Source organism: Sycon ciliatum, chromosome 1, assembly GCF_964019385.1.
Source record: "Sycon ciliatum chromosome 1, ocSycCili1.1, whole genome shotgun sequence".
Taxonomy (NCBI): Eukaryota; Metazoa; Porifera; class Calcarea; order Leucosolenida; family Sycettidae; genus Sycon; species Sycon ciliatum.
In genome coordinates, this window is record NC_088643.1 from 89,300,440 (window position 1) to 89,315,709 (window position 15,270).

The following is a 15,270-nucleotide window of genomic DNA, read 5'->3' on the forward strand; positions in this document are numbered from 1 at the left end:
GTCGGATGCTGGGATACCCACTACAGTAGTCGGGAAACTCAAGGCACTGGCTCCCACAAGAGCAGGTAGACGGCAGGTGCGGTAATCTCCAGTTGTAACGGAGGTGCTACTGCAAACCATCCCGAAACTCCGCCTTCGCCGGAGCAAAGCCATGGCGTTTCAGGGGTAGGCAGGTCACCTGACTGTGCTGAGGCGCCCTTCTCAACTGCAACTTCAAATATGCGTTACTGATCTGCACTCGTGACTTTCCCCATCTACACTGTGATGTTGTCGTGAGTTGGTACATGGTGCAAGTCGTCGCCAGGCTGCAGGCAGGGGGACACACGTATTTCTTTGCCGATTTGTCCACTTGCTTCTTCCGGCCCTGGTCAGTCCTGATACATTGCCTTCAGTTTAGTGGTGTGACATCGTAGCAATGTACTTCTTTGGCAATGGTGAGAAGCTGTGTACATGATGCTATTTCAACTGTTCCAAGCACCGGTACGCGGTGTCGATGCCCTGAGCTGGCTGAAGGCTGAACAGCGCTCTTGTGGGAAGTGTGATGAACAAGTCAACTCTCGTCTTGTCAGCATTTCCTCTATGATCTACTGAACTACATTATACTAGTACAATATTATTATTGTAGAAGCCGATTTTGAATGCCAGTGTAAGTACTTGTGAGTCAGTACTTGCAGAGCGTGATGGACTTACAAGAGGCAAGACGGAATCTCTTCATGGACAACAGCCAACAACTACTTACTTCTCATCCACAGTGACAGGAATCCTGTCTGGCATGTGCGATACTCACAGAGTGAGTCTGAGTCACACTCAGTCACACTCACACTAAACTCAGCAGCTGAGGTGGTCTCTCTCGATGATCTCCACGACTCCAGATCTCCACTCTCCAGGGCCCCGTACTGTTGTCGTTGGCGCTGTGCCCCTGCCCCCCTGGCCTGACCCGCTGGACCAGAGCCAGTTGCAGATAAGAAGCTGAACATGGCTGTAATGATTTGCTGGGTTTGTTGTAAACTGCTTACTTACAACACGGGTAAGTCCCGTGAACACCGGTACATGTACGTACCTTGATTACAGAATCACCGCCTAGCGCCTGTACTACTGACGAAAACTAACTTACTTGGAAAGGATTCGACCTGGCCTTGCTGCCAGTTTAGACAGCTAGCTGGGGAGTCTGAGCGCACGTTTTCTCACCGGCTTGGTATGGCAGTTGGCACAGGAACAGAAACACACTGAGTCTGTCAGTGCTAGTACAATGGCAATGACGTACTAGACTCAGTGCTAAGTCCGCGACACTACTAATACTAGTAATACTAATAGTACTATACCTGATGACAGGCTGGCTCTAGACTACAGGCTGACAGCCTTTTTGACAGGCCACACTGAGAATAAACTGATACAGTAGTAAGATACAGTAAACATGGTAAAACTAAGAGAGTACACAACTGATGTACATAACAATGGTGTCAGCTGATAGAGTGGTGTCCGGTGATGGTCACAGGGGTGTGACGAGGGTGTGCGGCTGCAGGAGGTACTATAACCAGGTACAGTAGAACTCAGTCTTGAACATGATTGGGATTGGGGAATTAATTTTTGGGTTGTCCGTTTGCTTTGTACAGCCTCTAGCTTTGGTTCTTGCTTCAAGGTTTCACTAGTGAATAAAAGGCCCGTTCTCAAAGGACGTATACGATCATTGATGCAATGATGCAATGATCGATGCATGATCGATGCTCGAGTAGAAAGTAACTTTAGTTAGTTACTAGAAAGTAGAAACCTATTCCCAGAACACCCGCAGTGCATCCCGGAGACGGAAAGAGCGGTACATGCAACTAGCACCCTAGCCACTTCAATCGTGTAGCGACAAGAAATCAGCTAGTTACCCGCGCTTTGAGATATCCACACGTGCCAACTAGTAGTATAAGTGCCGGAGTGCGGACTGCTGCCAAGTGACATTCTCCAAACCTCCCATCCCGCGCGACTCTCAAAGTCTCATCCGTCCCAGGCCCAGCAAGTCGCAAGATAAGAAGTGACGGCTGTGCATCCTGCACGTTTACCTCCTTTACTCGCCAAGTTCAAGCATCGAAGCTCTCCCCTGCTCAGTGTTATCCTGTCGAGTTTGGAGGTGTCTTGAGTTATTGGTAGCTGTGTTCCAGGGCGGTTGTGAATACACTCTAGCAACTAATACTTGCAGCACGCGGCGGTTGAGATCGCAAGTATCACACTCACACAGTCACAGTGCACCTTGCATTGCTTTGACGGCCCACTGCTCCTATCCGCTTTCAATCTAGCCTTGACATGGAGCTTGAAGCGATGGAGAAGATGTTGCCTCAAGTACAACGAATCAACTTTGTGGACGACGGCCACCCGGATTGTCCAGAGGACATGATGCTAGAGCTGCAGCGGGTCGGTGCGAAAAGCCAGTTGATAGTTCCGCTGAATTTGATGGCAGACAATAACTATGAAAAGCTAGACATGTGCACCAACGTGACCGCACTCAGTTTCGCGCACAACTGGCTGTGCCCACACAAGCAGAGTCCCATAGGTCAGACAACCGGACTAAGGCCTGATTTCGGCCAAGGTGCACTAGGTCGACTGGCCCCGAACCTGCGCGCAATCTACCTGTCCAAGTGTGGCTTGTGTGAGAGGTGTGTGCCAATGATGAACTTGAGCTCTCTGACGAACCTAGAATATCTGAATCTGGCCAACAACGACCTGCACGAGATTCCTGTGGATGTGACCCAGCTGAAGGAGCTGAGAACGCTGCAGGTGGGAGCTAACAGCTATCTCTCTCCTACAATGACCGAAGAGAAGTTGAAGCAGCTTTCTGAATTGCCCGTCATGAGCAATCTGGAGGTGAGTTCAGATCTTGTCATGATTTTATGTGTATAGTACAGACCCTTCTGTTATTACATGTATTGCCAACTACATGTATTAGTATTCAGTGGAAATGTTTCAGGAAGAGTGTTATTTGTGCCTGAGAAACACATCACACATTTTAAAACTTACTTTTAAATTCCTGTTCTGAAACGCCTTCTCAAACACATCTCCAGTGCGCAAACCAATCTTCCAACTTGGAAGGTTCGTGGTTCGTGGACTACAACCTATTTGTATCTGGACCTGTTAACGTCCATCCAGGCAATATCGCAAATACTGAATTGGTGTTTTTGAGTCGATAATTGCTTTTTTTAGTTCATCATTGCTTTCTGGAGTTGATTATAAGTTGAGTCCAGGCAATATCGCCCTTCAATACTGAACTGGCCATTTCGAGTTGATCATGATTTGAGTCTTTGACAAGTCGAGTGTCCATCTTTTGGGTTTGAGTGTAAATGAGTCGACCTGTATTGAGCGTGCGCGCTGACGGGGTGGTCTGTTTTGGGGATGTCCAGTTATGGGGATGGGGCTTTTGGGGGGCGCTGAAGTCAACGGCGCTGTTTTGGGTCGCGCTCATGTGGGGGCATACCGAAGGCACACACATGCAGTGAGTCAGTGACATACACTGATACAAGTACAAGTACCAATACTGCAATGTGCTAGTATGCAGGTAGAGTCTAGAGAGTTCAGCGGGGCACCTCTTCAAAATCACCTTCGATGGACGATGGTCCGCGCACAGTGTCATGCCCATGTCCTGATGCTTCATTGAGCCGGGCTGCCATTGTACCATAGTAAGCGGGTTACATTTTTCCTTTTCTGGTTTTCTGGGTTTGCCATTGTACCATAGTAAGCGGCCTCCACAGGACCTAAATTACCTGGGTTGGACCTACAATGATCAGGGTTCTAGCCAAAGGGGTGGGGGGGGGGGGGGGCGCAGCGCCCCCTACTCTGTTTGCGCGCCTCCTGTGAAAAGTGCCGCCCCTACTCATTTTCAGATTTTGTTGTGTTTTTTCATGCCACTCAACGAAAATGCAGTCAATTGTCAGTACTAGGGGGTTCATAAAGGCACATTTGTCTGGGGTGAAGTCAGGTATTCGCCCCATACGTTGAATGTCGCATTGCAAGACAGTTATTTTGAAAATCGAAAAAATGGGTTATGGGGTACTAGTAACTGGTTTCCCTGCCCCCCCCCCCCCCTACTATTTTGATCTGGCTAGAACCCTGCTACATGTAATGTACCATGTAGATCAATGCAAGCTACATCCATCCGATGACTGTTAGCTTCTGTTGGTGCTGGGTGAAAACTGACACGTTATTCCACATAATTATATAATTTTTAACTGGCACCATAATACTATTATGACATAATGGAATATAATTATGATCATGTGATTTCAGACGTTCGACGCAAGCTTCTGCGATTTTCTTCACCTAAAGAAAGACAGTGTGCTCTTCAAGATCATGCCGAATGTGACCAACATTGGGCTGGGTCACACCTCCATGAGCACCGTGCCCTCGGCCTTGGACGAGATTGTAGAGCAAAAACCGTTGAAGCTCTCCTTGCCAAACAACCACCTGACAAACCTGACACCGACCATTGCTAAGCGACAACATGCTCCGCAGTACAACATCGATGTCAATGACAACCGCTTTGGTGAGTGTTGATGTCCATTGCAAACTGAAGGATCCCCCATGAGTGGGTGTTCTTGAAACCAGGTATGCCGGTAGTGACCGTAGTTTCCCGGTATAATACCGGGAAAACCGGTATGGTTGACAAGGATCCTGGTTCATACTCAGCACCTCTATCTTGTTTGTACAGTGCCATCATGCGGCCAATTAGGCTACCAGGGAGGACATGTGTGTGTGCCCCCCTCCTCCCCCCCCCCCCCCCCCACTCACACCACACCTGGTCATGTTGTAATCATACGTGACTAGCTGCATTGCTGCTTATTTAGAATACTGTTGTGTTGATGAGCACACATGTCAATGATCAGTCTGACTTTGCCTATGCATTACCATTGTAGCAATCAGGATAGTCAGGATAGTCAGGATAATCAGGATAATCAGGATAATCAGGCCCGGCTATATTTCTCTGTGATGCTGCTGCTGCTGCCACTGCTACCGCACTCATGAGCTCAAGTACAAAGGACCAGACACTGTGCTGTCCACAAATTTAGGTCAATGCTGGTATCCATGGCCCTCTTCTTGGTCACCACCACCTACAGTACAGTATGCCCTGGCAGTACAGTCAGGTACTGTAGTCCTGTAGTCCTCAGTATACCACTGAAGGATTGTCTACTGTGCCCTCTTTCTCCTGTTCGGCATGGATTATGTAGATGTCGTGCAGCCTGACAACAGTGACGGTACGGAAACTGGGCACGGTGTATCTGGTGGCCCCTCACCGCGTATTACACTGCATGATGAGGTGGATGATGAGGTGGATGATCAGCTGGACCGTGATCAGCTGGACCGTGATCAGCTGGACCGTGATCAGCTGGACCGTGATGGTGAGTGGCATTGACCTACATGTATACCAATATCCCAGTGGAGTTTTTTTCATGACATGTGACCATTTGTGGATTAGTGGTAGCGACTTCGACGATACAATACTCATAAGAAGGTTGATTGCTCGCAACACTTGAGCTTGCGCTTTTCCCGCCGACATGACTTTTCTCCCGTGTCACTCGCCCATAAGGTCTTTTTCGTAAACAAAACACATGCATAGCGCATGCATGCACAATAATAATTATACATGTGACATTAGTGATGGGGTGTGACTGCAAACTTGCGCAAAGTTGTGATGCATAGTATGATACCTGGCAACGTTTTGCAAACCTGAGATCGGGACAATGACATACCTAGGTATGTATACAAATATACCTGTGAGGCAACACGTGGAGTTGCTTCACAAAGTCATGCATGCCAGTTCAACTTTATGATACTTTTTTCCACTTCTGTGACGGGTTGTGTTTAGATGGAGTTTACCATGGTGGAGATGAGGCTGGCCTATTAGATGATTGGCCGTCATCACTGCTCATTCACCCAGGACAAGGTGAGGTCACAGGCCAATACCATGTCCATGAAGCAGCTGCCAGTGACGACGAGCAGCTGCAGCTGCAGCAGCAACGGCTGATGCTGGCCATGATGATACGCAATGTGTGGACACTGATGTCGAGAAGGGTGCAGGGCGGTGATGTTGAACAAGCAGTCGGTACGGATATCTACTCAAGAGTACATCGCAGCCAGGAGCATGGCGCTGACGAGCTACACGTACCCACAGGTAAATATGTTATCATATACTAGTACACATCAATATATTTGTAGCACAGGCGTAAGCAATCCAACAAGGCTGTGAAACTATTATTATCTCCCCACTCCTACATGTATCTCTGGATCAGCGCTTTGGCCGAGTGGTTGTGGGCTTGCCTGCGAAGGTCCCGAGTTCGAGACCCGAACTCGCTAGACATAGCCCGATTTTGCTAGCAACTCTGATAGCAAAATATCGAAGAATTTGACAAGAGAATTTGCTGGCAAAACGGAGCAAAATATCGGTATGTTCACTGGAAACTGGGGAGACTTTACACTTAAACGGTGCACATGACTCATTCTCGACTCATTCTCGCATATTTTTTCGAACATGTGACTTACCTTTTCTCAGTTTTGCCAACACATGACCCACTTTCGGTCAGTTTTCCCACACGTGACACAAATTTGGCCTTATTGAGTCATATTGCTATTGGAGCAAAAAGGAGTAAAATATCGAGCGGCCTGGCAAAATGAAAGCAAAATGAAAACATTGACGAGCCAGCAAAATATCGAAGCCTCACTGGCAAAATCGGGCTTTACCTAGAGTTGGCAGCAGGGAGTGTGTACTATGCTAACAAATGCGGTGATGCATGAGTGAACCACTTTACATGCAATGAACTGCGCCGACGCCCACGGTCAACTGGGTACTCACTACTTGGAGCAAGGGTAACATGGATGCAGCTGACAAGGTTCGCCCCTTTGTCGGGAATTGGTTGTGAGACTCACCACCTCGCCTTTGTCGTTTCTCAACGCAACTGTACAGCCGGTTGTAACGCGGACGTACAGACTATACTTTACTCCTATCTCTCGGGGGGGGACCATTGCTATCACAAAATGGCAGTGGCTTGCTTGTACCTTTTCTACATGAATTATTCGCGCTGTCATTTTGCATCACCTGTGCAGGTGATGACCACAACGGTAATAGTGGCACAGCCAATCATACTGCCAGCCACACTGCAGACCACCCAGACGATCTGAATCATCATGATCACCATGACAACCCTGAGCAAAATGAATCCAGCCATGACGATACTGATTTCGCTGATAACCAGAGGCAGAGTCGAGCACCAGCTACCGTTTCGTTACTGGGAGAAATTATTCACTTCCTGACTGCTATTTGCAAGTCACTTGCTGACCAAGAACATGGTGGTGGTAAGTACTTCCAAGATTATGATAACCCCCCCCCCTCTCTCTCTCCTTTTATACCAGAAATACTGTGTGTTTTTAAAATGATTTGAGTGGCACTTTTAAAAGCAATGACAATGACTGATTGTCATGTTCTGTGCGATATCCTTCCCCCGTGCAGAATCAGCGGCAGCAGACAGCAGTCCTACAATAGGACTGCTGGCAAACAATCCTCACGGGCGATTTCTCGATCCCGGTGGATAGACGACATCTACTACATTCGTACAGTAGGGATAGGATGTGCCGGCATAGTTGGAGGGATTGAACTCTGACAAGGATATGATACAATGCATACACACAATTAGTCATACTCTCCATAGTGATATACATGTAATAGTAACAATGTCCAACTCTGTATCTTGTTACTTCAAGTACATAGTAGCAATCTCACAAATCTGTTAGACATTAGACTAATACTGCTATTCTCCAAAGTAGCTGCTACGCTGTACTTGTTCATGCTTTCAAGTAGGATAGTTGTCTAGTGTTTTCTGCCATGTTTTGTCTAAGAACTGTCTATGTTTCTGCTATGCCCTGCCCCCCCCCCCCCTTCTCCCTCCTCTCCTCTCTCTCTCACACACACCCGCCCGCACGCCCGCACGCACGCACCCACATACACACACACACACACACACACACACACACACACACACACACACACACACACACACACGCATGCACGCACAAGGTACACATTCAACGGGAATATTTTAGCGATGTTTTCTAAATCTTGTAGTTATAAGGATTCCAATGGATGGACAGCACTTTCAGCCTAAAATATCGGATAGCCTAAGGCAAGGCAATACATTGTCATAGTACTGTAGAGCATCAAGATTGCTTGCTAACAGATTAAATTTATTATATGCATAAACAGCAGTAACACAGTGGTATCTTCTTGCTATGTACATTAACTTAATATTGCAGCAGATTCCTTTCTAAATACAGTATGACACATGATCGGACACAGTCTTGTGTCTCGTGGCAAATAAAGAATCAGAATTTCACACTGTGATTATGTACATGTGCATGAGGTTGCTAGTACTAGGCACACACCTTCTACAGAGAGCTGACATGCTAGTCAGCAGTGCTGCCGCCGCCACTACCGTGCCTGCATGCTTTACTAGCCTTTAGTCACAGTTTAGTGTACTGTCAGAATGCACACCGCTATACACGGCTAGGTACAGAGGAGACAGCATGGATGTGACACAGCAACTACAGGATCACAGCATGGGCTAGCGTGCCGTCTGTACATCATTGGCACTGTATATACAATCATGTTGACTGTTCACCCATTCAGTGGGGCTTACCAAGCCTTCACGGCATTTATCTACATAAGCATACTATCAAGCAGACCAAGGAGAACTGCAATACTTCAACTTACAATTCCCCAAATCTTGGTGAAGTTACAACGATAGAAGATTACTTGACCGAACCAACCAGACCAGATGAATATCGGTAATATTGGTTATTTGAGCACGCGTTTAGCTGCTGGCTCAATGGACTGTCGCAACTCACTCTGCGATGACACGCTGAACCCCTTGACCTGCCATACAAGACAACATCGCACAAACAGAGGAAAGTGGTTAAAATGAGCTGGGTGCACGCATGCATACTACTAATACTTCTAAAGCATAATAGCATGTCTATCCCCAAAGCCTACACACACAGCGTCATGTAGAAGACAGTAGAACACAGCACAGTAGACAACAAACCTTGGGTGATATGAGCGCAAGCTTGAGGCGCTGGTGCTGAAGATCATCATCATCCAAGCTGACACGCACTATCAGTGAGTCAAATATCGTGAACGATACATCACCGGCATCAGCTGACGGTACCTAGAAGAATAGAGGACAGAATAAGAATTGAAGAGAGAGAGAGAGAGAGAGAGAGAGAGAGAGAGAGAGAGAGAGAGAGAGAGAGAGAGAGAGAGAGAGAGAGAGAGAGATAAGAGATTTGTGATGGAATAAGGTGTAGCGAGTAACAATGACAAAGTGAGTGTAGCTGAAAGGAGTGTGTGAGGTAGACGATGCATTGATGCGGACAGTGAATGTGGTACTACGCACTGCGTCTAACTTATAACAGGTCAACAAGTCATCAATGTCTTCGGAGCAGTGAACACCACCGGTGCTTACATTTGCCGAGTAGGTGAATATGGAGCTGTCCAAGCGCAACGGAGCTTCGAGTCCGTACTTGGGTATCAGGATTTGCAAGGCATTCTTTCGAACTGCCAAAACATAACCCTCTTCTTCAGTCACACGGTTCTTGAAAAAGAGCTGGAGGAAACAAAATAAAAAACAGAAAATGTCAATATTATTGGCAGGTGCACCTCATCTAGTTTCTTCATATCGTTCCGGGGCATTGATTTTAACATCCCATTCGCGACTTTTACAAAGGCATATACTTCGGAAGCAGACATAGCAGCAGCAGCAGCAGCACACACATACACATACACACACACACACGCACACACACACGCACGCACACGCACGCACACACACACGCACGCATGCACGCCCTTGACCTTGATAACCGCTACCACCAAGAGAGTGGTTTGGCCCACGGGGCTTTCTTGTTGACGTTGACTTTTCTGGAGACCATGAGTCCTACTCTATAAGGTATGTACTGCGAGACTGCGGTCGCGTGAACTCAGCAGGGTTTCAATAAACTTGCACTGGGAGTATAGTAAAAAGCCACAGCAGCGGGAGAACAAGTTAAACAATTCGTTCTGAAAGTGGCAGAAACACAAACTCGCGATGAAGGTCCGCACCCATTGCATGCTTTGCACAACATGCCTCCTGGTTTCTGAAAAAAAGGTGACTTCGACAAAATATTCCACCCTGGACCAGACCAGCTGCGGAGTTGCACATTCTTGTTTATGTACTGTTGCTGCTACCTCAAAGAGGCAAAGCAGAGCACACAGATATGGTCAAAAGAAAACAAGATCACCATCAGCCAGCAGCCAGCTAATTTGGAATCATGGTTGCACCAAACACCGAAGTGGCTGGGAAACCAATCATACGGTAATTCCAAGCTATTCCATCATTTGGTGATCCGGTCACAAGTAAGAACAGAAAAATCACATCGCAGCCACCCAATCTAGACTCGAACCGGCAACACTCTGTTTGGGAACGCTTCACCAAACCGCTGCACCATCGATGTACGGTAACACATACACCCACACATACTACACATACACCCACACAGAGCTACACACACACCCACACAGAGCTACACATACACCCACACAGAGCTACACATAGGCTGTGTTTACATGAGAAATTTCAACCCGGGTCGAGTTCAGCCCGGGTTGAACGTCTGTACGATAGACAAAAGAGGTGAGCGTTTACATGAAGTCAGTTGACCCGGGTCAAATACTGATATGCCGCCAAAAGTCCACTTCTACAGTCCTGTATGGTCACGTGAATCCGTTCGCGCGAAATTTGCATCTGCAGTGCCGTTCAAACCTGGCGCGAGATACGCACAGAAGTACGTTTGTACGATTTTCTTGACCCGGGTTGATTTCAACCCTCCCCTTAGGGGAGGGTTGAAATCAACCCGGGGCGAAATTTCAACCCGGGTCAAGCGCAATGCGTCATGTAAACGCGCAATTCATTTTATGCACATGGCAGGTTGAAATCTGACCCGGGTCGAACTCAACCCGGGTTGAAACGCCTCATGTAAACACCGCCATACACCCACACAGAGCTACACATACACCCACACAGAGCTACACATACACCCACACAGAGCTACATGTGTGCAATGATGGTACTCGTAACTCACCTGTGTGTGAAGTCCAACGGATGCTCTGCCTGCATACTGTGCCATTCGGTGACGGTAGTTCAGTTGATTGCACACTTTCTGCAAGAAAATAACAAAACAAACAGACAAACAGCAATTCACCATTGGACAATTCCACAGACTTCACAACGAATACCGCAGCTCCTCCTAGACAATACTTTGAAGCAGCAAGGAAGAGACAAAAGCAATGCTGAAGAGGAAAGCGCATGTAATAATTGTGCCAAACATCCATACAGTACAATCAACAATTATATACATTTTTAAATCGCAGAAGTTGACAGTAGCCTAGAGTCTAGCCAGGCCCACGGTCAGTATCTGCATGCATAGCACTGGATACATGAACAGTCAGTATCTGCATGCATAGCACTGGATACATGAACAGTCAGTATCTGCATGCATAGCACTGGATACATGAACGGTCAGTATCTGCATGCATAGCACTGGATACATGAACAGTCAGTATCTGCATGCATAGCACTGGATACATGAACGGTCAGTATCTGCATGCATAGCACTGGATACATGAACAGTCAGTATCTGCATGCATAGCACTGGATACATGAACGGTCAGTATCTGCATGCATAGCACTGGATACATGAACGGTCAGTATCTGCATGCATAGCACTGGATACATGGACGGTCAGTACCTGCATGCATAGCACTGGATACATGAACAGTCAGTATCTGCATGCATAGCACTGGATACATGAACAGTCAGTACCTGCATGCATAGCACTGGATACATGAACAGTCAGTATCTGCATGCATAGCACTGGATACATGAACAGTCAGTATGCTCAAACAGAGAGACCCCATCAAGACCGAATGCTACTACAGTACGTACTCCAGTTCTGGCCAAAGAAATGCGTCCACACGAATAATGCAACGAGGAGTATGGTGTGTGGTGCTATAATTGTAGGGCCCTGTAGGGGAGTCGTAGCGGCCTGCGCTATTATATTCACGAGGTTGGATTTCTCTGTCCAGAACTGTAGTACTTAGAATATACAGGTGGGCAGACATGACACTAACTTTACACAATGACATCATTAGACCTAAGAGCATGCTACCAGAGTCCTGGTAAGATGAAGTAAAAAAAAGGTCAATTGGATGGCATCTGAATTCACGGGACCCCAATACACAGTGAACACTACAATACACACAGCAGTTCTCACCTCGACTTTGTGCTTGTCCAGCAGATCGGCGAACGTGTTGTCAGCGCCAATTGACACTGCCAGCAGTCGGTGAACCATCAAATCGGAATATCTACAATCATGTCATGCAGAAGCAAATCACAGCATAAGCATGAAGCAGACACAAAAATAGAATGCAGGTCCATAGTGAGCTCCTAGAAACCAGTGTCCAATGCGGGAGGGGAGGGGGAGGGTATAGCAAGCCCCTGACGGCTTAGGCCCGATAATGGGAGTATTGAAACTAACTGACGGGACTATTCACAGTAACATTTGCCAAGCCTCTTTCCCTCCCCAATCTTGTATGGGCTAAGTATGGCCGGACCGGCCGGTAAGGCCCTGGTAGTCACTCAGTGAAGCGTACTACAACTCCATGAACACCACTACCCTCCTCCCCTCTGGACACTACTGCCTCCCTCTTCCAGAACATTACTGCCCCTCTCCCATGAACACCCCCCTGAATACTACTATTCGCCACAACTGAGAGTTAAATGCACTCAAGAAGAATAGATGAGGAGAGTTGTACTTGGTCTGACTTATTAAAATGTGCGCTTCACTTCAAAACTCAAGCATATGTACAAAGGAGCACCTGTACTAAAAAATCAACCAAGAGACGGTAGATAGATAACTACTGTGTCGTTTCTTGGCCTGACCTTCTAGTTTTCATCGCTGCTGGTGTCTCAGGGCGCATCTGCAAGTGCGTCAACCTGCAAAACGTCGACATTTTTTTCATCTCCTCCTAGCTACACGGCGCTTCTTTGATTTTTTCACTCCATTGGCACGATTTAGACGATCGACTTCGCCTCCTCCTCGTGCAGTACGACTACCAGAATGGTGGCTGTAGGTGTTTTCGCCTGAAGCTCCCACGACACCTTCAAATGAGGCGAACAAGTAAACCACCACGCATAAAAAATCACTTCCGACCACTGTGTACCGCGCGCGTAGGTCTACGTCTGATCTGTGTCGACATGTCATGCAGTCAGACCATGCGTGCTCTTTCCTGCCTGTTTCACGAATCCACTGGCCCCGAACTGGCGATCTTGTGACGCATCGCGATCGCGGCTCCGAGCACTCCACACCGTATCCGCCGGATAATTCACCCTTTCTGCGCATCAGTTTTCCAGCCAGGTTGTCGCCTGAAAGTCGACCTCAATGGCGGTTATTTATTTCGATCAACTTCTCGACGATCACTTCTGTAATCTTGATTCGTCGGCCGCCACATCGTGAACGACAGCGAGAGAGATCAGCAAACTGGACGGAGCGATGCTGGTGCTTTCTGCACGAGTTTCTGGGTGACGCGTTTGCTGAAATTCTGCCAAGGAAACAGCGATTGCAGCGATTTCAATCCGCCAGGAGGCACTCGAGAACGATCGCCCAGGAGGTTCTGGTACTCCGTGACAATCCCCCATCGCAGCGGGGTGTTGATTTCAGCATCAGGCCTTCTCTGTGTTGCGCCAGAAGCAACAGGAGTCCCTCTGACGACAAAATTTGGACGCAAAATTCTCGAGTCGACTAGGATCCCGAGCCGCTGCCTCCGTTGGAGTTGGAGCGATTTCTTCTTCAACATCACAAATTGACAACTGAAGGATAGTGTTAGGTAGCTGTAAAGTTTATTCCGTCCTGAGATTATTTGAATTTGTTTGGTTGACGTTCGAAGCGAAACGCACATTTTAATAAGTCGGACCAAGTAACTACAATTGACCCATTGCGCAATGACGTAAAAACACCCTTCACAGCCAAATATGGAATGCATGAGTAATGCTTGTGAGTATGCTGGGATCAGGAGTGCACTGTTCAACACCCCAGACGACCCCCCCCCCCCTCAGGTGGCTGTGAAGGGTGTTTATGGTGCAAATTACGTCATTGCGCAATGGGTCCATTGTAGCGTGTGTTCTACTCACCGTCGAATAGGTGAGGTGAAGTGAGTGTAGATGTCAGCAGCAAGACCATAATGATGATACTCATCCCTGGCTAGGGAACCAGAGCAGAAGTACAAAGCTTGCATCATACAGCGTGTTGCTAGAATCCTCAACATCGTGTTGAAGAACGGCTGGTCGGGTATCACAGCAGATTCAAGAGAATCGGCGAGAGCCTTGTTCGTGTCGACAGCTAAAGTAATTCCCTGTGTGTCAGTCAAAGAACCCATGCACACACGTATGTACACGCGTGCGCGCGCACACACACACACATGCACACGTGCACACATGCGCGCGCACACACACACACACACACACACACACACACACACACACACACACACACACACACACACACACATACATACACACACACGCACACACACACACACACACACACACACACACACACACACACACACACACAGGACAAGAAGCAGATTGTCAACAACACGCAGCCGGGATAGCACTGTGAACAATCAACATGGGTACACAACTTGAGATATCTGTTCTGTAAAACAATTGCAGAATGACTCAGACCACGCAGTGGAGAATGTGATCTCCCATGGAGGAACAGTGATGTTGGCCCTAAACCCCCACTATTTATACTAATACAAGGCCGTGAGCCAGACTGTGAACCAGACAATGAAGAGCAGGACATAAGATTGCTGTGCAGCATGAGATTGCTGGTTAGGTGTACCTTCGAGAGTGCTGCCTTCACAAGTGGTTCATAGTTTGATGTAGGTGGTGATGGATGGCGACGGAGGACAGCCACTTGCGGGAAATGATCATGGATATGCCGGGCCACCGAGATGTTGGCTAACAACATGAATTCTTCAACCATACTGTTCGTCTCCCTGTTCAGAAAACACACACACACACACACACACACACACCATGCCAGTAGGATCACTCTTATTTGGAAAGTATTTCTAAAAAGAATTTGAACTTGCCTACACTTGACGAGGAAGAGAGGTAGAGGCGCACCATAAACACTCTCTACTGTCTAGTG

General features: G+C 47.5%; 2 protein-coding genes across 3 annotated transcripts in view; one reads left to right on the plus strand and one right to left on the minus strand.

Moving 5' to 3' along the window:
• The first annotated feature begins 1,588 nt into the window (after nucleotides 1-1,588).
• LOC135806298 (uncharacterized) lies at nucleotides 1,589-8,357 on the plus strand. 2 transcript variants are annotated; one of them, XM_065320468.1, is made up of 6 exons: nucleotides 1,589-2,847; nucleotides 4,264-4,519; nucleotides 5,202-5,356; nucleotides 5,839-6,145; nucleotides 7,075-7,323; nucleotides 7,478-8,357. In XM_065320468.1, exons 1-6 carry the CDS (start codon nucleotides 2,290-2,292, stop codon nucleotides 7,558-7,560), a joined length of 1,608 nt encoding a protein of 535 aa, XP_065176540.1. In that variant the 5' UTR covers nucleotides 1,589-2,289; the 3' UTR covers nucleotides 7,561-8,357. The 2 variants fall into 2 exon arrangements, with proteins under 2 accessions (XP_065176540.1, XP_065176539.1); XM_065320467.1 differs by having other exon boundaries at nucleotides 1,590-2,847; nucleotides 5,202-5,372; nucleotides 5,840-6,145.
• The window catches only part of LOC135806297 (exosome complex exonuclease RRP44-like), a 35,479-nt gene continuing 28,268 nt past the window's right edge, over nucleotides 8,060-15,270 (minus strand). Inside the window, exons 22-28 of the mRNA XM_065320466.1 lie at nucleotides 14,959-15,115; nucleotides 14,244-14,464; nucleotides 12,328-12,418; nucleotides 11,137-11,214; nucleotides 9,486-9,626; nucleotides 9,066-9,188; nucleotides 8,060-8,896 (exon numbers count right to left, since the gene is read on the minus strand). Of these exons, the coding sequence (XP_065176538.1) occupies nucleotides 8,819-8,896; nucleotides 9,066-9,188; nucleotides 9,486-9,626; nucleotides 11,137-11,214; nucleotides 12,328-12,418; nucleotides 14,244-14,464; nucleotides 14,959-15,115 (889 nt within the window). The 3' untranslated portion in view covers nucleotides 8,060-8,818. The remainder of the gene's footprint in view (nucleotides 8,897-9,065; nucleotides 9,189-9,485; nucleotides 9,627-11,136; nucleotides 11,215-12,327; nucleotides 12,419-14,243; nucleotides 14,465-14,958; nucleotides 15,116-15,270) is intronic.

Excerpts from the sequence above, each read along its gene's own strand:
- LOC135806298 (XM_065320467.1), top strand. The coding sequence starts at position 2,290 with ATGGAGCTTGAAGCGATGGAGAAGATGTTGCCTCAAGTACAACGAATC. Across the intron at positions 2,848-4,263 it reads CCGTCATGAGCAATCTGGAG|ACGTTCGACGCAAGCTTCTG; the intron begins GTGAGTTCAGAT and ends ATGTGATTTCAG. Across the intron at positions 4,520-5,201 it reads TGTCAATGACAACCGCTTTG|ATGTCGTGCAGCCTGACAAC; the intron begins GTGAGTGTTGAT and ends TGGATTATGTAG.